Source organism: Delphinapterus leucas, chromosome 2 (assembly GCF_059928025.1).
Source record: "Delphinapterus leucas isolate spDelLeu-1000000601 "Yukka" chromosome 2, BTC_Dleu_Yukka2, whole genome shotgun sequence".
Lineage (NCBI taxonomy): Eukaryota > Metazoa > Chordata > Mammalia > Artiodactyla > Monodontidae > Delphinapterus > Delphinapterus leucas.
This window is the reverse complement of record NC_143130.1, coordinates 78,792,362-78,818,131: the sequence shown is the minus strand read 5'-3', so window position 1 is coordinate 78,818,131 and position 25,770 is coordinate 78,792,362. Positions and strand designations below refer to the sequence as shown.

The following is a 25,770-nucleotide window of genomic DNA, read 5'->3' as shown; positions in this document are numbered from 1 at the left end:
CAGTTACAAGTATATTAGGTCACTCAAATTCTTCCCACAGCCCACTGATGGGTTTTTTCATATTTATCAAAAATTCTTTTTTTCCCTGTTTCATTTTGAATAGTTTCTACTGCTGTCTTCTAGATCAATAATATTCTGTAATGTCTAACCTGTTGTTAATGCCATCTGGTGTGCTTTCCATTGAAAACACTGTAGTTTTCATCTGCAGAAGTTAGATTTCCGTCTGTTTTATATATACCTTTTAGGTCTCTATTTAACTTACTAAACATATGAAATACAGTTGTAATACCTCTTTTAATGTTCTTGTCTGCTAATTCTAATGCCCATGACAGTTATGGATTGGTTCCAATTGACTGCTTATTCTTCTCATTACAGATTGTGTTTTCCTGCTTCATTGCATGTCTCATAATCTTTCACTGAATAGATGGCAGACGCTGTGAATTTCACCTTGTAGGGGCTGGACATTTTTTATATTCTTATAAATATTCTTAGGCTTTGTTACAGGACAAAGTAAAGGTAGTTAGAAAGTTTGACCCTTTTGGCTCTTGCCTTTATGATTTGTTACATGGGTCTGGAGCAGGGTTCAGTGTAGGGCTAATTTTATTCCCTACCACTGGGGCAAGACATATCTGAGTACTCTATGCAATGCTCCACAAATCATGGCATGAGTTTTTCCCACCTGGCCGGTAAGAACAAGTACTATTTCCTGCACTATGTGAACATAGGGCACTGTTTCTTACTGGCCTCAGGTAATTTTCTCACGTATACACACTGATCAATACTCTGCCAAACACTCCAGGGGAACCCTCTGCAGATCTCAGGGATTCTCTCTCTATGTAGCGCCCTTCATTTTGATATTGTCTGCAAACTCTAGCTGGTTTGGTCCCATTCCATCTCAACTCAGAGTTTGTTCGTCTCCACCTAGGTTCCCTCTTGTAGCACGAATGAATTGCAGATGGAAATTCGTTCCAGGCAGAAAGCTGGAACAATCATAGGTCTCGGTTCATTTGTTTCCCCTCTCTTGGGGATCTTGTCCTTCACCACTTGGTGACCAGCGTATTAAAAACCATTGCTTCTCGCCTAATGTATTGCATAAAGCCTAAATGTTCCATCACTAAATTTTCTGTTTATGCAGTCAGTTGCTTGTCATTATATGGTTAAGGATACAAACTCTTAAGTCATCTGGGTTTAAGTTCTGGAGACTGCACAACAAGGTAAATATACTTAACACTACTGAACTGTACACCAGAAACGGTTAAGATAGTAAATTTTATGGCAAGCATTTTCTTATTAGAATAAAAAAATTCTCTGGGTTTGAATCCCATTACCTTCATTTATTAGCTTGTTTCCCTGATCAAGTGGAAAACTCAACTTCATTTTCCCACCCTTAAAACAGAGAGAAGTAAGGGTCCCTGGTGGCGCAGTGGTTGAGAGTCCGCCTGCCGATGCAGGGGACACGGGTTTGTGCCCCAGTCCGGGAGGATCCCACATGCCGCGGAGCGTCTGGGCCCGTGAGCCATGCCGCTGAGCCTGCGCTCCGCAACGGGAGAGGCCACAACAGTGAGAGGCCCGCATACCGCAAAAAAAAAAAAAGAAAGAAAAACACAGAGAAGTAGAATACCTCTTTTTTAAGGCTGTTACAATGATTAAATGATTTAAGCCATGTGTGGCAATCAGCAAAGTGCCTACCATACAGTGAAAGCTCAGTAAATTTTTCATAGTCATCACCATCTCTTCCCTTTCCTCCACTTCCTTTTTTGCCTTCTCTCACACTTGTCTTTGAGACCTATATACACAAATTGAGGCCATACATTCAGGAATAAAGACAGAACTAGGTTTGAATTCTGACATTTCCTCACCATAACTACATGATCTGGGTAATTATTAAACTTTTTTAAAATCTCAGGGTTTTTTTTTTTTGTCTGTAAAATAGAGGCAAAAGTAAATAACTTAAATGCAAGTAAACTGCTTAGCACAAAGCCTAGCACGAAAAGACCATTCAATTTAAAATACTCAGTCGCTGGTGGGAATGTAAATTGATACAGCTACTATGGAAAACAGTATGGAGGTTCCTTAAAAAACTAAAAATAGAATTACCATATGACCCAGCAATCCCACTACTGGGCATATACCCAGAGAAAACCATTAATTCAAAAAGACACATGCACCCCAATGTTCATTGCAGCACTATTTACAATAGCCAGGTCATGGAAGCAACCTAAATGCCCATCGACAGATGAATGGATAAAGAAGATGTGGTACATATACACAATGGAATATTACTCAGCCATAAAAAGGAACGAAACTGAGTCATTTGTAGAGACGTGGATGGATCTGGAGACTATCATACAGGAGTGAAGTCAGAAAGAGAAAAACACATATCGTATATTAACACATATATGTGGAACCTAGAAAAATGGTACAGATGAACTGGTTTGCAGGGCAGATATTGAGACACAGATGTAGAGAGCAAACGTATGGACACCAAGCGGGGAAAGTGGCAGGGGGTGGGGATGGTGGTGTGATGAATTGGGCGATTGGAACTGACATTTATACACTGATGTGTATAAAATGGATGACTAATAAGAACCTGCTGTATAAAAAAATAAATAAAATTCAAAATAAAATAAAATAAAATTGACTCCTAAAAAATAATAATAATAAAATAAAATAAAATACTGAGTCACTTCACCATACTCTTGAATGCACTGCTCTCAAAACAGGTGACAGAAATGGAGTCTGAAACTAGAATCCAAAGCTATCTTACAACTAGCATAGAAAATATAGTGAACCCAAGGTATAATAGAAAATAAAACCTCCCAGTATGGAAATTCTAAAAATCAGGACTCAATAATGGAATTATATATTGTACCAATGCATCTTCCATATTCCTTAAAAATATCTTTGAGTCTATATGTGGCTTTTTAAAAATACCTCACACAAGATAAAATATCAAGAAAAAATCAAGAATGGGGAAGTTGTACTAAGGAACTCCACTCCTTTTTCGGCACCAAAAAGTCAACTTTTTAAGTCACAATGCAGATAAAGCATTTTGCCACTTCTGATAACTTAAAACAGTAACTATGGCTGTTCTGGTGAAGCACATGTGATAACGGCTCAATTATTTGAATGGATGTAACACTTCTGGGAGAGTTATTAAACAAAGTCATCTCTTCTCTGTGCCACACACAAAGGAATTTTATGAAGCAATATAATGTTTACCTTCACTTACAAAGGATCTGAGTGATGACTTTCAGAATCTTTATAGTTGAGATAAAACATAATTCACTGGGTTTAAATGGGAAAGTTAAAAACGCTACCCAGGGACATACAGTTAACAAGTCCACTTCAGAATCAGCTTCTACAAAAGACCTATGTTTCTTTGTTAACTGTGCCTAAATATCAGTATTTATGATATGGTCACGGTAATACTTTAAAAATTATTGAAGAAAATGTATTAAATGAGGGAATTCCCCAGCGGTCCAGTGGTTAGGACTCAGCACTTTAACTGCTGAGGCCTGGGTTCAATCCCTGGTCGGGAAGCTAAGATCCCACAATCCACATGGTGCGGCCAAAAAAAAAAACGTATTAAATGAAACTGTATTATGCAGTTTCTCCCTCCAATACTTAATGAAACAATGGGAAAACCATGGGAAAAAACAACTATAAAAAGCAGCCCACCCTCCCACATTAAAAAAAATCCTCAAGAACTAAAACCAAGTAAGAAATGGATATAACTAGTGTGTGTTAGGGCTAGCTGATACGGACTCATGAGTGCCAATTCTCTTCCCAACTGTGTTCAGTGACATGTTGGTAGCTTAAAATCAGCCATGGGTAGAGTATTCATGCTACTGAAATTAGAAATGGCTACAAATCAGAGGATTTTTTTTTCTTGTTTTCAAGAGAACCAGTGTACTAAAACAACACTGGGTATAACCTAATGGTATAATCTTTCAAAGAAGCAGCCAAGGAAATAAACAGAATACTCTAATGAGAAAGTGTCAAAGCATAGCACACGGAACTCCAGACGCTGCCCCTAACCCTCATAAGCCACACAATTCACTTTTTAAAAAAATCTCAAGAGAACAGAGCCCTGGAATTCTCAAAAAGGTTGTATATGGTCATGAGTCCTGACTGCACAAAAGTAGGTAAAACACAAATTCTATCACAGAAAAAAAATGACAGAACAAAGAAAAGCCACACCACCATGAACATGTCGAAACATACCAGAGCAAAAATAATGGAAAAAAAAAAAAAGCAAAAGAGAAAAAAACCCAACTGAGAAGGGAAACAAAAAACACTTAGAAACAATACGGGACAAACTGGAATCAATCAGTCTTAGATGATATTAAGGAATTCTTGTTAATTTTCTTCAATACAACAACACTGTGGTAATATAGTAGGAGAATAATCTGAATTTGGGGAGATGTACTTTGAAGTTCTTAAGAGTAAAATGACACGCATAATTTTCACTGAGGTGATTCAGAGTGGGACAAAAAAGAAAAAGGACACAACTGCTATCAGTTTCCACTTCTGACTATAATGGAGTAAGAGGAACTAAATTTAACCTACCACCACAAACATTCAGAAAACTTGACAAAATACATTGGAGGATAAACAAATGAGATAAGATCTACAATTGGCCCAACTTAACTACCCAGAGGCAGTTTCAGGTCAACATGCAGGGTAGAGGAACCCAAACAGAGCCTGCTGGTCTTGCTGAATTGAGGAGCCACGTATCTGAGTTCTGAGAGGCCAGGCATTTAGAATTTGTGGGTCAGAGTGCCAAAGAAAAGGAAGCTAACAGAAAAGGAGCTCAGAGATCTAAAGAAGGGTCCCCTTACATGTTTGGCAGATTCATATCTGATCATGTGAGAGAATCAACTATCCCAGGCCAAAAAAATAAACCACAAAAAGAGTAAGCAGAACAATCTTAAAAGTTTATATTGATAGGGCTGGGAAGTGTTCATATTCCCACCATCCAGAGAAGAAAGACCGGTAATATACGGAGCATTGGGTAGAGCCCTCAGGAATACATCACCTTATTTACGGGGCAAAATTAGCCATAGACTAAAGGCTGTTTGGGATCCACTCTAACAAAGCTTAAAGGCCATCTTCCAAAGGACTCAACTGATTCCAAGTAGTTTAATTGTACACCAAAAAATATCTGACAGTGTTTAAAGGCAAGACAAAAATCAAACACACAAAAAAAAGTAAAAATCAAGAATGATCTGCATCCAATCAAAAATTACCATGCATGTAAAGAATCAGGAAAATGTCTTTTTCTCATATTACTGGAGAAAAAAATCAGATATTAGAAACAGAGACTATAGAGATGATGGAATTAACATACAAAGAAATTAAAAGTTATCATGGGCTAACAGCTGAAAACTAGGGACAAAAAAACCCTTAAAATCAGCTGGTGGGTTAGGACCAAAGGAGCTACAGAAAAAGACACATTACATACAGAGGAACAAAGGTATAAATGACAGCATAACTACATAAGACAGAAGATAATTCAGCAACATGTTTAAAGTACTACAAAAAAAAACCTGTCAACCTAAGATTCCATACCCAATAAAAATATCTTTCATAAATGAAGATGAACAAAAAAAAGGTAAAATGAACCCTTTTTCAGACATCAAAGCTGACAATTATCACCAGTAGACCTGCATTACAAGAAATGTTAAAGGAAGTTTTTCAGGCAGAAGGAATATACCAGCTGGAAACCTGTGCTGACACAAACCTGTGTTGACACAGGAACAATGACTATAATGAGAAAATAAAAAAGATTTCTTCTCTCATTCTTTAATCTCTTTCAAAATTAAGTGACTGTGTTCAAGAAACACAATGTACTATGGCATTTATGACACACATAGAATTAAAATGTATGATAATACAGCACAATGGAGGAGAGGAGAAATGAAAGTACACTATAAATGAAGTGGTATTTTATTTAAAGGTATACATTTTTAAGTTACAGGTGTATGCTGTACACCCTAGGAACAACCTCTAAAAATATATACTAAGCAGGTACATCACATAAGCCAATATCAGAGATAAAATGAAATCATTTTTTAAAGCAAATTAATCCCAAAGAATATAGAAAAAGAGGAGTAAAAAGGACTATGAACAGATAGAACTAACAGAAAACAAACAGTAAGATGGTAGTTTTAAACTCAATCTTATCAATAATTACATTAAAAGTTAATGATTTAAACATAATTAAATGAAAATCATTTTCTTATTTTTCAAGAAAGAAAATGTTAATACATGCTGTCTAAAAGATACTTTAACAAAAATAAAGATGAGTTAAAGTAAAAAGAATAGGGGGCTTCCCTGGTGGTGCAGTGGTTGAGAGTCTGCCTGCTGATGCAGGGGACACGGGTTCGTGCCCCAGTCCAGGAAGATCCCACATGCCGCGGAGCGGCTGGGTCTGTGAGCCATGGCCGCTGAGCCTGTGCGTCTGGAGCCTGTGCTCCGCAACGGGCGAGCCACAACAGTGAGAGGCCTGCGTACCGCGAAAAAAAAAAAAAAAAAGGGAAAAGTTATACCATCCAAACCCTAATCCAAGAAAGCTGGAGTGCCTACAGTATTATTAAAGTAAACTTTAAAACAAACAAACTAAAGGAAAAAAAAAAAAAGAGGGATTAAAAAAAGACATTTCAGGGGCTTCCCTGGTGGCGCAGTGGTTAAGAATCCACCTGCCGGTGCAGGGGACATGGGTTCGAGCCCTGGTCCAGGAAGATCCCACATGCCGCGGAGCAACTAAGCCCATGTGCCACAACTACTGAGCCTGCACTCTAGAGCCTGTGAGCCACAACTACTGAGCCTGCGTGCCACAACTACTGAAGCCCGTGCACCTAAAGCCCATGCTCCGCAACGAGAAGCCACCACAGTGAGAGGCCCGCGCACCACAACAAAGAGTAGTCCCCACTCTCCACAACTAGAGAAAGGCCGTGTGCAGCAACGAAGACCCAATTTAGCCAAAAATAAATAAAATAAATACATTTTTTTAAAAAGGACATTTCATAACCCATCGAAAGAACGTAACAATCCTAAATGTGCATCACGTAACAGAGCTTAAAGTATGTGAAGAAAGAGCTGACGGGGGACTTCCCCGGTGGTCCAGTGGGTAGGACTCCCCTCTCCCAGTGCAGGGAGCCCAGGTTCAATCCCTGGTTGGGGAACTAGATCCCGCATGCATGCCGCAACTAAGAGTTCGCATGCCGCAACCAAGAAAAAAAAAAGAAAAAAAAAAAAATCCCGCATGCCGCGGCTGGAGATCCCACATGCCTCAATGAAGATCCCGCGGGCCACAACTAAGACCTGGCACAGCCTAAATAAATATTTTTTTAAAAAAAAGAACGAGGAATACAATTTTTTAAAAATTAAAAATGCTGACAGAGCTGAAAGACAAATCTGTAATTTATAGTTGGAAATCATGAACATTCCTCACTGAACAAGTAGACAAAAAATAAGGACTGAACACTATCAAACAACTTGACCTGATTAACGTTTACAAAATAGTCCACCCAACAATAGAGTATATATTCTTTTCACAGGCACATGGAGTATTCACCAAGATAGACCTTAATTCTAAGCCATAAACCATGTTTCCATAAATTTTAAAAGACTGAAATCAGAGAGTATGTTTTCTGACTACAGTGCAATTAAATCAATAGGAGATACTTGGAAAAATTCCCAAATATTGAGAACTTAACACACTTCGAAATAGCCCTTGGGTCAAAGAAGAAATCAAATGGGAAATCAGGATTCTGAATTGACTACAAAGAGCACAAGGGAACTTTACTGGTTAGTGTAAATGTTCTATATTATTATTATTATTATTATTATGTTGGTGGTGGTTAAACAACTATATACCTTTCTCAGAATTAACTGTTGAATTTTATTGTATGGAAATTATACCTCAATAAAGCTCCTTAAAAATTTTTTAAAGAAAAATGGTGAGTCAAAGTGGTAAGCATATGGGTATTTGGCCTTTCTTTTACTCTTCCCTAAGTTATACACTTTTTCAAAAAAAATAAAAAATTCCAGAATCTAAAACAAAGACAATTCAAAATAGTCCAGCTTGTCCTCCCTTCAGGAAAATAAATAAAATCAACATTCTACTCACCTCCAAGAAACTATTAAGCATCCTATAATGACTCATTATTCAGAAGTATATTTTTGTTAATAGGATAGACATAAGTAGTAAAAGTTGGGGGGATATAGAAGAGTAAATGACAACCAGTGATCCCAACATGCAAATGGCTACACAGGAAACCTGACCCAGAACTTACAGATTTTTCCATAAACACTAAAGCATTCTCCATTATGATCTTAATCAATTCCCATACTTCTGATACAATAGTCTATTACTTGAAGTAATATTCTACTACTTGACAATAATACTGGAACCCTCCCCATTTTATCTTCCTTAAGATTATCCAGGTATCCCAAGCAGCAGCAGTACACACCATAATTACCCCAAAAATACCCTGTGAAAAACACCAACACTGTCCTGCCTCTCCAATCCCACTTTTGTACCAGAAACACAACCTTAAAACAACTAGGGAAAAATCTGTCATAACAGTCTGAAAGATGCACACTATTGGCAAAACTTCAGCAAGCATACATGTCTGCTCAGTTCAGAATCCAGGTCTCCAGTGGTGCTTCTGATTAGAGGAGCCTAGTTCAGAAGACTAGTTTACATGCCTGTGTCCTAGTTGCAACTGAAAGGCTGGGGAATCTAAATTAAGGAGATGGAATTCATAAGGCTGAAAATGTGCCAAACAAAGCAAGGTTCAAAAGGTTCTAGACAATCAAAAACCATTGCAAATAACTGGCCTCTTAGCTTCCACTCTTGCCCCCCACCCCCGACAGTCTATTTTTCACACAGCAGTCAGTTATAATGTTCAAATCAAGTTACATTGTGTCACTCTTCTGCTCAAAATGTTCCACCCCTCACCCAACCCCCTCACTAGCTGTTCCCCCTCCACAACCTTCATCATGATTTATAATCTCAAAAAAAAAAGTCATAACCGTGGCTTATAACGCTGAAGATGATTCTCATAAGGGGCTGCAATCCCCCACTCCACTTCCATACGGGTCTCACCTTATCTTCTACCACTCTCCCTTTACTCTGTGTATTACAGCCACATTAGTCTCTTTATCGTCCCTCTGCCTGGAACATCTTCCTCCAAAGCAGGGTTGGCACACTTCATTCAGATATCTACAAAATTTCTTCAGAAGCTTTCTCTGATCACCCTATCTAAAAGCTTATGTCCCAATCATACTCATTCTAATATCCTGCTCTTTCTTCATATTATTTTTTATTGACATATCCCTCTACCACCAGAAGTTCCATGAGAACAAGGACTTTGATTTGTTCAATGATGTACCCTCATTACCTAAACAGAGTAAGAAAACAGGTGCTCAGTAAATGTTTGCTGTAAGAATTAACGAATCCACTCAACGTTTCACGGAAATTTCCTTTTTCATATGAATTTATAAAGAAAGCAGCCTATACCTTGCTGATAAGAAAGCCATAAATCAATCATCAGAAAATGTGACCTATGATACTCATCCAAGAAGCATCAGAATTTCTAATAGGTCTAGTATTTGCAAAGTGCTACTTGTTAAAATTAAAATTATTATAGATCTGTTCGCTAGGTAAGTTTTTTTTTAATCTTCTATTGATGCTATGAGTGCATTTCAGGTATTTGTCTCTGCAATTACCTATGCAGCTTTCATCACCATTTTGCATGACTTTCTGAACAGTTAAAAATGTTATATTGCTTTTCGTAATGAAGTTTTTCAATAACCGTGGAAGTATATGGTCAACATATCTTACTTTATGTTTCAACAGTTTACCAAGCATTATCTTTATTTATAAGTCACGTGTTAGAATCCCAACTGTGCCACTTACTAGTTGAGTGATCTTGGACAAGTTACCTACCTCTCTGTGCCTCATTTTCCCTGTCTGTAAAATAAGTGAAATAGCAATATCTATACCTAACAGTGTTGTTATATGGATTAAATTACTTAATATATATAAGGGGCTTAGAATAGTGTACAGTACATAACAGGTAAGAATTCAGTAAATTATGGTTAAATTAATTAATGAATGTATTCTCTCATTTCACCCTCATAACAACATTGCAGGGCAAGTACAATTAATCTTAGGATAAGGCACAGAGAGGTTAAGCGACCCACCCAAAACTACAAAAGTTCCTTTTATTTTTTATAAATTTATTTATTTATAAATTTATTTATTTATTTATGGCTGCATTGGGTCTTCATTGCTGTGCACCGTCTTCCTCTAGTTGTGGCAAGCAGGGGTTATTCCGCATTGTGGTGCACAGGCCTCTCATTGCGGTAGCTTCTCTTGTTGCAGAGCATGGGCTCTAGGAGCATGGGCTTCACCAGTTGTGGCATGAGGGCTCGGTAGTTGTGGCTCACAGGCTCTAGAGCGCAGGCTCAGTAGTTGTGGCACACGGGCTTAGTTGCTCCACAGCATGTGGGATCTTCCCAGACCAGGGCTCGGACCCGTGTCCCCTGCATTGGCAAGCGGATTCTTAACTACTGCCCCACCAGGGAAATTCCCAAAACTTCCTTCTAGCTCAAACATTCTGTGATTCTAAATTTACCCTAAAATGAAAATGGGTTTTTTAAAGTTTCATCTTAGGAATATAGCAAAGTTTATAAGTTTTATTGAGTAAAATCAGATAACCATGAAGACGTTCTACATTTCCCCTTTTAGTCTAATTTCTGCAGTGAATGACAAGTGCTAAGTGCTTTAATAATATTTTTTAACAGGAACACATAGTAGTTGAGAAAAAGCAATTTGGCTTCTATAAAGAATATTTTAACCCATTCAACCTACCTAATTCTTTTAATTAACTGGGCATATAAAACTAATGAGCAAAACCAATACACTAACAAAAATGGTATTTTCATTCCATTTTAAAGTCAATTAAAGTAAATAAGATTAATTATAAGCTTTGAAGGCTTTTTTTCCAGACATACTCTTAGAAAATTGGAATTCTTATGTAATTCATAAAAAGTGAAATTATCTAGTTCAGTAATCATTCATCTATTCACTCAGCACATATAATGGGCACTTACTATATGCACTATATACTATATGGGCATTGTTTTAGATGCTGGGAATATAGCAGCTAACAAAACAAAATTACTGACCTTAGAAAACTTTATTCTAGAGAAGGAAGGCAGACAGTAAGACAAACAAGTAAATAACTTCATTTTTTTGGGCGCATAATCAATTTATTTTATTTTATTGAAGGATATTTGATTTACAATGGTGTGTTAATTTCTCTGTACAGCAAAGTGACTCAGTTATACGTATATATTTTTTCATATTCTTTTCCATTATGGGTTATCACAGGATATTGAATAGAGTTCCCTGTGAACAAGTAAACAACTTCGGATGGCTATAAGAGTGTTATCACGGGGTGACTGGATAGAGAATGCCAAGGAAGGGGTTTGTATTATATGTATGTATTTATATGAGGTAATCAGGAGACTTCATAATATTTCAGTAAAGACTCAGAAAGAGAGCAAAGTACAACAATGTGAGTGTACTTAAATACTACTGAACCACACAGCTAAAAATGGTTAAGCTGGTAAATTTTACGTGTATTTCACCACCATGTAATTTTTTTTTTAACTTAAAAAAGAAAGAGGGTAGATAATACAGCAATCTAAGGGGGAAACTGTTCCATGTAAAAGGATCAGCAAGTGCAAAATCCCTGAGACAGGAGCAAGCCTGGCAATTTTTAAGAGCTCTGTGTGGCTGGAGCAGAAATGAACAGTGGGGAAGGACTGGGGGCAGGAGGTAGGGAGAATAAGCATACATGTACCTCAGGTAGGGCCTTAGAAGCCACTATAAGGACATCGGATTTTACTTAAAATATTAAGCCACTGAATGGGTTTTTTTATTTATTTTGCTATTACTTTTTTGTTGAGGTACAATTCACAGAACATAAACCTCACCATTTTAACCATTTTAAAGTATACAATGTACCAGTGGACGGTTTTGACCAAAGCAGCTTTTGAACACAATCACATTGACTGCTATGTTGAGAAGAGACTGGGAGAACAAGAGAACAGGGAGAAGAGTTAGCAGGTATTACGGTAATTAAAGTGAGATGGATGCTGTAGCAGTGGAGCTAATGAGAAGTTGTCAAAATTTGCATATACTCTAAAGGAGAAGCTGACAGGATTTGCATGCAGGGTGTAAGTGAAAAGAGGAATCAAGGATAACTCAAAAGTATTTTGCCTAAGCAACTTAAGAATGGACCTCCCATTTACTGAGATGGGAAAGACTACAGGAAAAAAGACTGGGGTAAGAGGAATCAGAGGTTTGGTTTTGGACATGTTAAGTTTCAGATGCCCACCAGACATCTGACATCTAGCTGGAGACGTAGCTGGGAAACAGGAGTCTAGAATTCAAGAGAGAGTCCTGGGCTGGAGATACAAATATAGAGGTCATCATCATATTAGGGGTTATTTAACACAACTAATAAGTAAGTACCAGCATAGAAACAACTTCTTCCAAAGGTCTGTTGCCATTTAAATTAACATGTGATTTGTGGCCCATAACAGACTACTATTTTCTTCCTCTAATTTAAATCCTTTATTTAGATGAAATAGATCTGTACAAAAGGAATCATAGCCTACAAGTCTAGGAGTAAAAAACAAAACAACAACAAACAATGCAAAAAAACTAATGTTCTGTTGCTGCCCCTGAATACAGAACTGGAGCTTCTTTTATCACTGATACATTACCCAAGCAGGGCAACATGAATGACAGGGAAGGTAACAGGAAGGACTCAATGGACGGCAATCTTTAACTCCTTTTCTCCCTTCTGATAAATAGAATACTCACTGAAGACGTTCTCATCATGTAAAGTCCTTAACAATGGAGAAACAGATCTGTTACTAGACAATGATGAAAATAAAGTACATTTAACCTAGAGTACAGTAAGATGTTAGTAATCTGACATCAAAGGAAAATGACAGGTTCCACTGAGCAAAATTTCTAGATAATTGGGGTTTATCTATGTGCCTAATATCTTTCCTTTTGAACCATTACTGATTTTTTTTCCCCTCTACTTTAACATCTTCTTGAGCCAGGCTCACCCTTATTAACATCTTTAACCTAAGAGGTCATAATGATATGATAACCTCTAGGCTATTATGTTATTGTGCCATTGTTCCTACATAAAATAGCTCCATCCTGCTGTGTAGTTATTCTGTCAATGTCTCCTTTCTCTACTATTACTCTTTTTTACCTATACATAAAAGCATACCAACAGTGTTTTACTTTCTAGTCCTTAGTTGTAGTTGCCAGAAATCTGGCCTTCACAAAACATATAATAAACTCATATGGTACTTAGTACCTACAAGCTCCGTGGGAAATTTGAACAATTAAAAAATAAAAAAGAATCTTCTTGGTCATGTAAGGACAATGTCCTTAACCTTACGAGATGCATACTTAAGATTTTAAGGGTATCAACTTACTTTAGGGGTTCAGAACCAAAAAAAAGAATACATATTAAGAGCGATAAAGCAAACGTGGTGAAAGATAACCACTAATAAACTTAGGTTAAAGGTATATAAATGTTAACTGGACTATATATACTTCCAACTTTTCAGAAAATACATACATTTTTAAGATAAAAAGTTAGGAAAAATTAAACAGTCTATCAAGCAAATGCCTATGTGTAAAATTGGTAGAAGAATAATTGGACTGGACCTATAAGATGGAGAAAACATATAATTAATTTTCAAAAAAAAAAAAAACTAAAAAAGTAAAGCAACACCAAAAAAAAAAAATCACCTACAATACAAGAATGGCAGAAAAATGGCCAGCAGGTTCTAAGTAGAAAAAACAACTCGGTCTCCTTGCCACTGGAGATCTTAAGGTGCTCTCTCCCTTTCCACAATTTGAGAACAGTATTTTATTTCCTGTGACTGTTTTCAAAGTCACCAGGATAATGGTATTTACTAAAGATAATCCAACTTTAAAAAATGTTTTTTTCTTTTTCCATATCACAAAAGTTTTGTAATAGATACTTTTGTAAAAGATATAACCTATATCTCACCATCAAGAGATTTAGTATCTGTCCTCAAGCTTTTAAAAAATGAATACATGTATAGGGGGCTTCCCTGGTGGCGCAGTGGTTGAGAGTCCGCCTGCCGATGCAGGGGACTCGGGTTCGTGCCCCAGTCCGGGAAGATCCCACATGCCGCGGAGCGGCTAGGCCCGTGAGCCATGGCCGCTGAGCCTGCGCGTCCGGAGCCTGTGGTCCGCAACGGGAGAGGCCACAACAGTAAGAGGCCCGCGTACCACACACACACACACACACAAAAGAATACATGTATAAATTTATCTGTGACAAAACTGAAATGGTATTATGCATAAAATGTTCTCTAAGGTGCTTCTCCCATCTTAACTGTAAACATTTTCTAATGTCAAAGAAAAACGAAGAAAAACAAAAAACCTTGCAAAGAACCTGACTGACGAAAAGTCAAATGGCTCAAATACTATAAGTACAAAGAGCCTAAATTATGCTCTGATGGCAAAATGACCCAATCTTCGTACAAAGGCAGAATCTAACAACCTCATTATATTTTAAGAATCATACCTGGAATATAGTAAGTATACCATAAATGCTAACCATTATGATTATTTCCCATATTCCATGGGTAGGCAGCATCTTACTTCTCAGGAATGCTTGCAAACAAAAGCTTCCTTTTTCGGGCTTTCCTGGTGGCACAGTGGTTGAGAGTCCGCCTGCCGATGCAGGGGACACGGGTTTGTGCCCTGGTCCGGGAAGATCCCACATGCCGCGGAGCGGCTGGGCCCGTGAGCCATGGCCGCTGAGCCTACGCGTCCGGAGCCTGTGCTCCGCAACAGGAGAGGCCACAGCAGTGAGAGGCTCGCGTACCACAAAAAAAAAAAAAAAAAAGAATAGGGCAAAAAAACGCAGAATGAAAATTTCATTAACATCGGGGGGAAAAACAGAGTATATCTTACTGATGGTGGATAACACCTTTTTGTGGAAGAACAATATTATGTAAGAAATAAATTTGTTTTCCTATTAATATCAAAGAAAGTTGACAGTACAGTCTTAAGGATGGGGGAAAGAAATCTGCAAAAATCTTTTGACATTACATATCTCCCTATTTACAGAAAAACTCAATTACAATAAATGAGAGGATGTGTAAGAATAAGCTAAGGCTGGCACACTTCCATTCGTCAGAAAAATTACTTGTAATCAAGTTGTTTTCTACAGACTTTTCACTTGTGTAATTTTAAAATTAGGAACCAAGAGCATTTTTCCACAACTTTAAAGTGTATTTCCTTCCTAAGGAACTTGAGTCATCAACTGTGTCTGAGGCATCACACTGGGTTGACCAATGCTTCTTATATTTGATATGTATTCACTCTGCTCTTGAAGCACTAAATACCATTAACAAAGCTGTTCTCTTGTATGACAAAGGTAGACTTTCAGGAACTATAGTGTCCTATATTTCAGCAATATACTTAAGTGCCTTTACTGCAGTCTTGGAAAAGTTACTTCTAAATTGTGACTTCAAACTTAAGTCACAGTATCTATTTTTTCACTAGAAACCAGTCAAATCATTTTCTACAAATATCTACACCTAAGAGTTACAAATGAAAGCTCAAAATAGGAGAGTATGTCTACAATTATAAGCATATTCCAACATACCCACTTTTTCAGATATGCTCGTCTCTAAGAATTAAAAATAGTAAAGTTAGCTGGCTCAAAGTGAAATTATAAACTATAAATTTTAAACTAAATCTATCACAAAGGACATAAAACATCGATAGTGAAAACCTACCAATTGTATTAAACTTCAACTACTTATGAAATACAACTTAAAAATCCAAAAGTGGAATAGGTACATAATTTAGATTTCTATGCTGATTTGAAATGCCTTTACACCATTTCAAGTAAATGCAAACGTAAGTACAGAGAAGGGACTTTGACTTTCAGCCCACCACACACACACACACACACACATATACACATACACACACACACACACACACACACACAAAATGGCTCCAGCCACCACTGCAATGTTGATATATATTTACCCCACACTTTGCATTTTATCCTAAACCTACTCTCAGCACCCCACCCTTCTCCCATATTGTACCCCAAACCATCTGCCTCCACCTCCTTCCAGGAAATCTGATGTGTAAATAAAACAATTCTGCCAAAGGTGCTACCAATGACAATAAGGGGAGGGAGGGATGGAGTTATGAAAAAGACATGAAAGTTTTTGAGTACTTATGAGTTAAAATTTTGAAGAAAATAAATTGTGAAAAGTTGAAGTTGAATAGAACTAATTCTGAAGAGAGATTTGCAGAGTAAGCTACTGGTTAAGTGCCTCAAAGTATCTTTCCACAGAAACTAAAATCGTGGTAATCCATGGCTCTTCTGGGTTAACAAGAAGCTGGTTTGCTTTGGTTTTTAGATAATCCTCATGGGCTATCAGTCATTCAATCACTATTATAAATTAAGAGAATCAGATTTTCTTCCCAAATGCAAACTCAAAGACGAAGAATGGGCAATGCTGGAAAAAATTTTTTTTCCTAACTGTAGTGCACAGAACACTGGAGGAGGAAGGCTTCAACAGGATAAGAATATGGGGAGTTTATGTGACTTGAGTAATCAAGACAGTAAGCTATCAGAAATAACAAAAACAATAAAAAAGATGAAGAGGACAAAGACAGCAAATTCCTGCTAGAGCAGGGTTTCTCAGCCTCAGCCCTAGAGACATCTTGGCCCGATAATTCTTTGCTGTGTGGGGGCTGCCCTATGCATTGTAAAAGATGTTTCACAGCATCTCTGGCTTCTACCCACTAGATGCTAGTAAGCATCCCTCAAGTTGTGACAACCAAAACTATCTCCAGACTACTTATAAATATTTCAGTGTCTGCTTGTGTATACATTTTAACTACACATTAATTTTTTAAAAGCTACAAAACCACATAAATACTATGATGTAAATTCATAATAACAGGCATTTTAAAAGACTGAATGATTAATATTAAAAAGTGACAGAACCGTGTTCGAGAAGGAATTATGGATTTCTCAAATTCTAGTTGCTAATGTTTGATAACGATGTTCTAGTATTTCAACTTTTAAAAATACATTTATTTATCTATATTTTGTAACTAATACATTCCAAATGAAATTAGGCCTGGAAACAACATATTTTTAACAATATTTGCACAGCACTTTACAATCTCTTCAGCATTTTACAAACTTATCCCACTTAATTCTTAGGAAAAAAGAAGCAAATTAATATTCTAACCAATTCATAAGTATAGGATTCTATCCATATTCTTTTGAAAATTAAATCCAAAGTTCAAAGTTGTTCAAAAAATGTGTACATATATATCCCTTGCAATCATTAATGCAAGCAAAAATAAACGAAAGGAAATTCTGCTCCACAAATCATATATGTACATTTGCCTCAAACGCAGAAGTCACATTCTTTTCCCCAATTTGTGTCTGAAATAGGAATTTCACAATTCACATATAATCAACAGTATCAAGCATATTCTTTTCTCACTGTTGTGGCCTCTCCCGTTACGGAGCACAGGCTCCGGACGCGCAGGCTCAGCGGCCATGGCTCACGGGACCAGCCACTCGGCGGCATGTGGGATCTTCCCGGACCGGGGCACGAACCCGTGTCCCCTGCATCGGCAGGCGGACTCTCAACCATTGCGCCACCAGGGAAGCCCTCAAGCATATTCTTGAACTGAAGAGCCTAATTCCAACTGAAGGACAGTAAATATATACTTGTAAGGTAAAAATATACTCGTTAATGTACCTTTAACTTCTCCCCTCCACCTCAAATTCACCAAACTTCTATCTCCCAACTGTCAGGAACAGTGCTTCCCAAGTGACTAACCACAGATTATTGAAGGACTGTGCAAAGTTTTAACCAATGCCCAACAAAAGTATTAGTTTGCAAGTAGGATAAAATTCAACTCTGACACACATCCCAACCTATAACCTTCAATCTAGATTCAAGATCTTAGACACTTTCAACTTCAAAGGCTGAGGTCCTCAAAGCTTTATAAAACTACACTCTCTCCAATGCAACAGCCTCTAAGATCCAAACTCAACACAGAGTAATCCCTCAATAAATTGTGATACCTTCCCATTAAACATTTGCCAAGTTTTACTAGTTTTTCTTCCATATGATTTCTTGTTGTACCCGTATTTGTTTTACAATCACTACCCTAACCCAGGACTCAATCACCCAGTTCATCAAGCAGCTAATTTATTCCTTATTGTATCACATAACCCAACTGCTCAGCCAACCAAAATTCCACAATACTCTTCTTCATAGTTATCATGGCCTATTATATGAATAATGAGAGTCCCAGTCATTATGGCCCAGTTAGCATTTCTCCTTATTTCCTGCCATGGACTCTCCATTCCAGGCAAGTAAGCCTACATGCATCTTACTACACTATAAGCCATTCTCTTCTATCTCAAAAAGCTCTCCCCAACTGGCTGATGTCCCTCCAGCTTAATAAATCCTCATTTCAACTGCAGCTACAATACATAATTGGAACTCTATTTTTATATCTTGGCATTTCTGTCTACTCTGACAAACTCAATGTTTTTTCTTCTCTTCTCACTCGAGACTGTGCCGTCATGACTCCTACGAGCCATAGACATACAATAAACACTGGTGACTAAACAGCAATGTTCTAACTGTACATGTTCTCACATTGTTTAATTGGAATTGTAGTAGCTTCAGAATGAATTCACCCAACATCAAAGAGAGTCTACACCCCCTGAGAACTATTCTCAGTACTGCTATTTCCTGCAACCTAGCTAGGACAGGACTGTCCCCACCCCAGTAGTCCTAAGGCAAAGCCTTCACACTGCTAGACAGCAGTGTTACTGCCCTCATAGGAATCTAACTGGCAGGATTATTCCAGTTTTTCCATTTATCCTTAGTATTGCTCCCTTTTCCAAGTACAAAAATTGACAGCTAAAGCAAGTTTAGCCCCAAACTGTAAGCTGTTCTTATACTAAACCTCCATCATTTAAGATTAAATTCAGCCCATTTAAAAGGGACACAGGGGTTTCCCTGGTGGCACAGTGGTTAAGAATTCGCCTGCCAATACAGGGGACACGGGTTTGAGCCCTGGTCCGGGAAGAACCCACATGCTACGGAGCAACCAAGCCCGTGCACCACAACTACTGAGCCTGTGTGCCACAACTACTGAGCCTGTTGTGCCACAACTACTGAAGCTAGCGCACCTAGAGCCCATGCTCCCCAACAAGAGAAGCCATCTCAATGAGAAGTCTGCACACCACAACGAAGAATAGCCCCCGCTGTCTGCAACTAGAGAAAGCCCGTGTGCAGCAACAAAGACCCAACGCAGGCAATAATTAATTAATTATTTATTTTTAAAAAGGTATGAGGGGGCAATGGGTAAAATGCCTAGGCTTTGAGGTCAAACTGGCTTGGGTTTGAATATCTAATTCACCACTTAGCAGGTGGATGATGCCAGAAAAATTATTTCTTCAAGCCTGTTTCTTCAAATGTAAAATATCACCACTCCCTCATACATGTTGAAAAGCGAAACTTCTAACAATATCAGATACACAGCAGACATCACAGAAATGTCCCTTTACTCTCCCTGCTCCATCCTACAAGTCCGTAAGATAATTTTTAAAATATTAGATAATAAACACCCTTGACGATCTTAAACAAGTTATAAAAGGGAGATCAGAAAAGACAGAGGTGCTTGCCATGCCCAGTTCTCTCAAACCCTGCTACTCAGAGAGGTCCTGTACACACACAGAAAAGATACTGCTAATGTAGGGGATGGCTTGAAATGGGCCTTCTCAAGATGACACAGCTAACTGGATTATCAATCTCAGGTTGAAAAGATGAAGAGTCAGAGCTCCTTAAAGATAAAAGACAGGACTTCCCTGGTGGCGCAGTGGTTAAGAATCCGCCTGCCAATGTAGAGGACATGGGTTCGAGCCCTATTCCAGGAAGATCCCACATGCTGTGGAGCAACTAAGCCCGTGTACCACGAATACTGAGCCTGCGCTCTAGAGCCCACTAGCCACAACTACTGAGCCCACGTGCTGCAACTACTGAAGCCCGTGCGCCTAGAGCCCGTGCTCAGCAACAAGAGAAGCCACCGCAAGGAGAAGCCTGCGCACTGCAAAGAAGAGCAGCCCCCGCTCGCCACAACTAGAGAAAGCCCACACGCAGCAACGAAGACCCAACGCAGCCAAAAATAAATAAAAATAAATAAATTTATTTAAAAAAAGATGAAGACAAGAAGTCTGTCCCCTTTATTAATTTCATCATAGGCCCTTACTTGCTGGTAAAAGTGAAATAGTTTAAGCTTAAACTTTGATACTTTTAATACTTTTGGCCAAACTTCCAGAAAACTTATTTCTTTATAATGCACGCTACAAAGCGAAGCATTTACACCAGATTTTTTAATATAAAAAACATGTCGGAATTCCCTGTAAGTCCAGTGGTTAAGACTCCGCACTCTCACTGCCAAGGGCCCCGGTTGGATCCCTGGTCATCGGGGAACTTAGATCCCCACGAGCCGTGCCTCCATCAAAAAAAAAAAGTGTCATATTCTAAAGTTCATTTAAAGTATGATTTCATTAAACCAAAACATGGGATTGAATTTACTGCTACAGCTAAAATACCTGTGGACCTCTCAAACACACCAATTAATTTTTTTAAAAGAGGAGAAAGAAAAAACATCAACTCACCAACATATTTGTGTTAAAAAGTATAATTCACACATACATAAAAATTCTTTGGGCTATACTTAATCAGAAGTTCTAATAAATTTATAATGTGGTTGCATAAAATAAAGTATTTTTATGTATATATTTGAGTCATGTCTAAATAGACATTAAACTCTAGAAAATTTATGGTATCTTCCTACAAATACAGCACAGGCTGGGACATGTGCAAGAAATGGACAACTTTAGGAAAGTTTAGTTTTATGATTCTAAACACATTCTCTTTTCCAGCTTCCCACCAACACACTAAGAGCAAGAAAAAACTAATGCAAAACAGTGACTGACAAATCGGATAGGGGAAAGCAACTAAAAAGGATAATTAAGTACATAAAAATGATTTATACTTTAAAGTTAAATCCATATTTCCACTACAGCTTCTTCTAATCTACACAAACATATTCAGTCTCTCATAAGAGAATCTGAATGTATTCTATCATCCTCATAAAAACTTCTTACAAACTTGACCATAAAAGCTCAGATTTGTAATTAAAATATTATATATTACAATTAAATTACAAATATCTCCATACGCCCAAAAGCTACAATCTTGATGCTAATTTTAAAATAAAAGATTTCTTAGTGTCTTTTTGAAAAAGTTCTGCTTAAAACAAACATCAAAAAGTAAGTAGCCTTTTAACCAATGTTTAATGCGAAATGGTACTTTATAAATGACTCCAGAGTTCTGAATTTAGAAAATTTTTGTTTAAAAAGGTCCTTAGCCCACAAAGATTATGCTGTCAATTTATACTTTTTCTTCGACCATCAGAATACACCAGTTTCTATTCTTACTGTTTCACTCTTGAAAAGCAAAGGACATTTTATAGACTACTGCTCATCAGGAGTTTAAACTGCCTCACGTGGATGCCTTACTTTTTACTACCTCATAGAAACCGGTGTCTGACAAAAAGTGAAAACAGAAATTTCTTGTAAGCCACATTTAGAACTTAAATACAAATGTAAAAACAAAGGCCCTTATAGAGGGTATCCAGCACAGATATTTCAAACTAAACATCTACTAGAAGCTCCTAATCTGTTTCGCTAGAAAATGAACACTACAAACTACAATAGAAGTCTACCTACAAAGTATCATCCCCAGACGAAGTAGAAGACAGGACAAAAATATGCTTGGCTCTGCAGTCAAAGTTACAAAGAAAAGAACGAAAACAATCCACTACATGAAATATTCAGATATTTTCTAAATTATCAAATTTGTCTATACTAATCCAAAGCACTCCGGAAAAACTTCCAATCCAATTCTCTTAAACATATTTTAAGGTCTTTAAGTATACCATGGAGGAAGTCAAAAAGTTAACCTAAAATAAAGCACTTTACACAACAACAAAATGATGCAGTTGGTCCTGGGATACACTGGAAATGAAAATCGTCTTCAAAGCTGGAGTAATCAAGAAATTATACGCTTTTAGCACACTTAACGCCAACGTGGGGGGTGGAGGGTTGCCACTGTTTTGACAATCCACTAATTACACTGTATGTCTACTCCACCTGAGAGTTTAAGAAAACTCTTCAAGTTGGGTCACCGAGGGACCGTCCCTCCAAAAGACGCACTCCAGCCTACAGATCAGTGAACATCCCGAAAACGGCTTATCTTTCTCACCACCAAAACCTTTCCCCTGGGCAACAAAATGTTTGCACTGAACATAAACACACCCTCCCGCTATATCTCTCCGAACACCCGGACAGAGGCGGGGCACTCTGGAGAGCGGTAGCCGCCCGGCTCAGACGAGAAGGAGACCACTGTTACCCCTCCACGGGCGGCCCCTCTGCAGAACCGGGTCGGTCTGGATCGCCGCGCCCGGTAAAGAACAATACAATCGCAACTTCTCACGAGCCTGCGCGGCGGTTCTCCGCGACTGAGAGGACTCCGGAATTCGCCACCAGGCAGGAGCTGGGGGCGGAAGGGTGAGGAGGGCGAGCGCGGGACCAGGATGGCAAAGACCGGCGGCCCCGCGGCAGTTGCCCGCCCCGGCGCCCGTCGAGCAGGCTGGAGGGATGGTGCTGCCGGCCTGAGCACCACCGGCTCTCGCCTGGCGACCCGGATCTCGACTTTGCTTCTCAGGCAGGCGACCCCAGGCTCCCCTGCTGCTGGGGCGGCAGGGGGCGGGAAAGGCCTCGCCGAAGGCTCGGAGCCTCCTCGGCCCGCCACGGAAGGGAACGCGGTCGGGGCGCGGGGGACAATAGGGAGCGGGGAGCGCTGCGCGCCCGAGTGGCGCCGCCGGCCGGCCGGGCTGACTGACGCGCCAGCCACACGGAGCGACTGGGCTCCGCTCGGCCCGGCCGCCGCCGCCGCTGCGCGGTCTGCCGTGCTCACCGCGCCCCCGGCTCTCGGGGTCGTGCCTCACCTCCCAGTCCCGCCGCCCAGGAGAGGAGCAGAATTAACACTCTCAGAAACACCATCTTCCGCTGCCGCTACCACCGCCTCCTCCTCACGGGTTAACAGCAGCACATCGATCCGGAGGGAGAAGCTGAAGAGGCTTGGTCCGGAGCCTCCACGGGGAGCCGGGACCTCCCCCGGCAGGAGAAACGGCGAAGCACCTCCCTCTCGCCCCACTTCAGGGGCCGGCAAAGCTCCCAGCACCTCCAAAACAGGGACCTCCCTCCCCCTCGTTCGTTTCCTTCCTCCCTTCCCCGCTTTCCTTCCCTCGCTCCTTCCCTCTTCTCTACCTCCCTCCCCCCGAGCCCGGTACCTCCGCCTCCTTTCTTGCCACGTGACCGGCGAGCGCCCAACCAGCAGGCGGAGCCGCACCCCTTCCTCCCGCCCCTCCCCCTCCCCCGGGTGCCCCAGGGGCGCGCGCATGCGCACTGCGGCTGGTTCCCGGGCTCCTAGGCCAGCAGCTGCTTCCTGTCCGCAGGCGGAGAGCGGGGATTGGGCTTGGGAGGCGGGGTTTCCTGGGGTTCCGCCCCCGGACCGGAGCGCAAATCTGCGGACCGCGTAGGGCTGATTCTTAGAGCTGCTGAGAATTGTCTCTTGGGTTAAAATGGGAGAGTCAAGGGGCAGCTGTCCACTTCTTAACTTCACAGGGAATGGAGATTTTGGTTACTTCTTTTTTTGCCTCTCAGAGTGCACGACGTCTACTAAGTAAACAAAAGCAAAGTCCCCCACCAAAAAAGCCAAGTGCGAACAAGCGGTAATTACAAAGGAGACAGCCGCCAACAATCAGAACCTAAATGTAAAGACCTTCCAGCAGCAGAAACACAGCCTGTCATATCTTTCTGATCGCTTTACAAATTTGTGGCACAGATCAGGCCTTAGCCATTCTGAAAGCATGCCGCCTCAACCACAGGGTACGGAAGCTCCAGCCTGAAAAATGTCCTATTTACCACTCTCTCTGTTCCATCTCTGAACAGAACTGTGGAATCTCCTTCACCCCAACTTCTTTGAAGCTCCTATTTGATTTATCAGTAACTCCCTTTGACTCTTTAAACTAGTATTCCATGGATTAAAGACTTAAACATAAGACCTGAAACCATAAGACTCCTAGAAGGAAACAGGGGAAAGCTTGATGTTGGTCTTGGCAATTATTTTTGGATGCGACACCAAAAACACAAGCAACAAAAGCAAAAATAAATAAGTGGGCCTACCTGAAACTAAAAAGCTTTGGCATGGCAGAAGAAAGAATCAACAAAATGGAAAGGCAACCTTCAGAATGAGAGAAAATATTTGCAAATTGTATCTCTGAGAAAGGGTTAATAACTAAAATATATAAGGAGCCCTTACAACTCAATGGCTAAAAAGCAGACAATCCAATTTGAAAATGGTCAGAGGAACTTAAAAGACATTTTTTCAAAGAGGACACCCAAATGGCCAATAGGTACATGAACAGATGCTCAGTACCACTAATCAACAGGGAAATGTGAATCAAAACCACAGTGAGATATTGCCACACTGTTAGAAATGTTATTGTCAAAGAGACAAGAGATACGTGTTGACAAGGTTGTGGAGAAAGGGAAACCCTTGTTCATTGCTGGTGGGAATGTAAATTGGTGCAGCATTACAGAAAACAGCATGGAGGTTCCTCAAAAAATAGTACTACCATATGAGGGACTTCCCTGGTAGTCCAGTGGCTAAGACTCCGTGCTCCCAATGCAGGGGGCCCTGGTTCAATCCCTGGTCAGGGAACTAGATCCCACATGCCAACTAAAGATCTCACATGCTGCAGTGAAGATCCCACATGCAGCAAGGAAGATCCCGTGTGCCGCAACTAAGACCCAGTGCAGCCAAATAAATAAATAAATATTTTAAAAAGAAGAAGAAGAACTACAATATGATCCAGCAACCCCACTTCTGGGTATAAAACCAAAGGAAGTGAAATCAAGATCTTTAAGAGAAATCTGTACTCCCATACTCATTGCAACATTATTCACAATAGCTACGATATGGAAACAACCTAAGCGTCCCTCTATGGATGAATGGCTAAAGATGTTGTATATAGATACTGTGGAATATTATTCAGCCGTGAGAAAGAAGGAAATCTTGCCATCAGGGGTGAACCTGGAAGGCATTATGCTAAGAGAAATAAGTCAAACAGAGAAGACAAATACTGTGTGATCTCGTTTATATGTGGAATCTAAAAAAGCCAAACTTAAAGAAACAGAGAGTAAAATGGTGGTTACCACGGGCTGGGAAGTGGGGGAAATGGGGAGATGTTGGTCAAACGGTACAAACTTCCAGTTGTAAGATGAACAAGTTCTGGGGATCTGATGTACAACATGCCAACTATAGTTAATAATACTGGTAAGCATTTTGCAATATATAAGTGTATCAAATCAACATGTATACACCTTAAACTTACACAATGTTATATGTTGGTTATATTTCAATAAAGCTGGAAAATATTTAAAACTAACTAAATAAATAAAAGTAAACAAT

The 25,770-nt window shown here is 39.5% G+C and overlaps 1 protein-coding gene across 1 annotated transcript in view; it reads right to left on the bottom strand.

The window, feature by feature from the left end:
- ADAM10 (ADAM metallopeptidase domain 10) overlaps positions 1 to 23,525 on the bottom strand; it is a 111,038-nt gene extending 87,513 nt beyond the window's left edge. Inside the window, exon 1 of the mRNA XM_022579618.3 lies at positions 23,243 to 23,525. Coding sequence (XP_022435326.1) covers positions 23,243 to 23,297 — 55 coding nt within the window. The 5' untranslated portion in view covers positions 23,298 to 23,525. The remainder of the gene's footprint in view (positions 1 to 23,242) is intronic.
- Positions 23,526 to 25,770: the final 2,245 nt, after the last annotated feature.